General features: G+C 41.5%; 2 protein-coding genes across 2 annotated transcripts; both read right to left on the bottom strand.

Moving 5' to 3' along the window:
- Positions 1-565: 565 nt before the first annotated feature.
- TEOVI_000541000 (uncharacterized protein) lies at positions 566-850 on the bottom strand (the record flags this gene model as incomplete). The annotated part of the gene is made up of 1 exon (XM_067220511.1): positions 566-850. One exon carries the CDS (start codon positions 848-850, stop codon positions 566-568), a length of 285 nt encoding a protein of 94 aa, XP_067076612.1.
- Positions 851-1,526: 676 nt separating this feature from the next.
- On the bottom strand, positions 1,527-2,222 carry TEOVI_000541100 (Elongation factor P (EF-P) KOW-like domain containing protein, putative; the record flags this gene model as incomplete). The annotated part of the gene is made up of 1 exon (XM_067220512.1): positions 1,527-2,222. One exon carries the CDS (start codon positions 2,220-2,222, stop codon positions 1,527-1,529), a length of 696 nt encoding a protein of 231 aa, XP_067076613.1.
- Positions 2,223-2,312: the final 90 nt, after the last annotated feature.

The raw sequence follows: 2,312 nt of genomic DNA on the forward strand, positions 1-2,312 counted from the left end.
TCTTGACGTAATTGCACGCCACTGTAATAATGAACCTCGGATCAGTGACAATATCCCGCACGTGTTGGGATTAAAGTCAACACGAGGTAACAAAAAATTTCACAAAATAGCTTGTTGCGAAGACTACTAATACTTCCCACAATGGAATTAAAAAAAAAAAAAACGTCACTTGTCGATTTATTTATTTATTTCCCCTTCAACCCACTACCCACTCCTTGCGTTCGTGTGAAGACTCCACTCACCATCCCTCTCCATTTCATTTCATTGCATATATATATATATATATATATTGATGTATTGATGTACTTATTTATCACTTCCTCTCGTTCATGCGTTAATACACACACAAGCACGGAAAAGTAAGGGATGTCGAGTACATGAAAAAAGACATCCAAAGGAGAAACTTCTTCCGTTGGCGCACGTGACTCCCTTCTATTTGTTTTCACTTTCTCACAGAACCTTCACATATCTAATGCACACAGACACACGCATATATATATATATATATATATATATATATACTTTTATATCACTTAATTCCACTGTGCAACATTTCGCAGAGTCCCTACCAGAATTTCCACCAGAATTTAGTCTTATCCACATTGCGGTGTTTTTCCATGCACGTCATGTACCCACGCAATTCCTTCTGACAAAACATCAACGAAGTCTTTGCTGTAATCCTATCCGTAGGTTCCTTCATTACCGCATGCTCCTCGAAACAAGTAAAGAACTGATTTGTCTCCTCCGTACATTCCTTCACTGTGGTGGGGAAGTATTGCGGTAAGCGTAAAATAAGTGTGTCACCAGTTGCATCTTCAGAAGTACTGCCACGATCCAAAACGTCAGCCATCACTAGCCGCCGAGTTTCAGCCGTCGATATCCACCGGCAAGTCACGATTGTTTCCCTCTCCTCCTAAATTTTAATAATAATAATAATTATTATTATTATTATTACACCAATATACACCTTTCCTTCTTGTATATTCACAAATCACCTCAGCCTTTATGAGCTTTACTACTGGTACCCCACTTTGCCTTCGTTTTTTTTTTGTTTCTCTTCGTTTTCAACAAATGAGTCTCTCAAATCCCTTCAACCGCTGTCAGTCCGCTGCGTCCTGCGGTGAAAGAACAAGAGATCAATAAACAAATAATCGATAAATGATGGCAGACGGAAACAACCACGTAAAAAAATAAATAAATATATGTATAGTTTTCTAATTTGTTTCTTCCTTGCACCTATTCGTTGTAATTATATGCACAAAAAGATGTGATACGAAAAGGAAACAAAGCAAAAAGAAAAAATTTGTCACAACGCGTGGCAGCACGACAGAAACAGAATGGGTTCATATTTCTTTCGGATAAAAAAAAAAGAAATTAGTGTGACGAAACCAACTGTGATTCACAAACGGTAGACACTCCCCCTCCTCCCCCAATAAACACACACACACACACACCTCAACGTAAGTGAAGTAACGCAAGAACAAAAACATCCCCCCATAACAAAACAAAACAAAAACGACAATACCTCACGTCGCCCGTCCGCCAAAAGCTGCGGTACCATCGGGTTTTATCACCACCTTCACTTTATCATTCACCTGCACCGAGTCGTTCACACCAATTATACCATCGCACTCAACAAATGCTGCCATTTTGTACATTCCTTTCAGCGTGAGTTTTTCCACCGTGTAGGTGTAATTACTTGGCATAACAACCTCAGACCAAATATCTTTTTCATTCGGGGACTCATCATCATCAGGCATGATGTGCAGCACATCAACAGGCATACCACAGCAAAGAAACTTCTGCTGTAATTCCGGCAGCGAATCACCAGGAATGTTTACCTCCTTTCCCGCATCACTACTATGCTCAGGATATACAAAACACGCCATATCATCATCATCGAAACCACTGAACAGCAACCGCACGCGTTCGGCGCGAGCCTCAGCAAAATCATGCCCGTGACCAGCTGTTACTTCTTTTTTACGGCCGGTTCCCACTTCTGTGAGTTTGATATTAAATGAAGCAGCATTTTGTCCCTTTTGCGACCGCGTGTTGGCGAGGACGCGATAATAACGCTTGTCCACCTTCAGAATCATTCCGGCTCGCACCCTATCGGCAAAGACGCCCCGCTGCGAGCACAAAAGTGGCGATGCCGGTCGCGCCATGTGGCCATAATTATTGAGAACCGCTAACGAAGGCCTTCCAAAGAGGGAGCGAAGCATCGAAAAACTAACGAATGTTTTGTGCTGGGTGAAACTGAAGTAATGATTTCGTTCCGTTACCGTAGCTCCCTTTATGTTTCCTTTTTTTTT

Source organism: Trypanosoma equiperdum (genome assembly GCF_001457755.1).
Source record: "Trypanosoma equiperdum strain OVI genome assembly, contig: ctg_1174, whole genome shotgun sequence".
Lineage (NCBI taxonomy): Eukaryota > Euglenozoa > Kinetoplastea > Trypanosomatida > Trypanosomatidae > Trypanosoma > Trypanosoma equiperdum.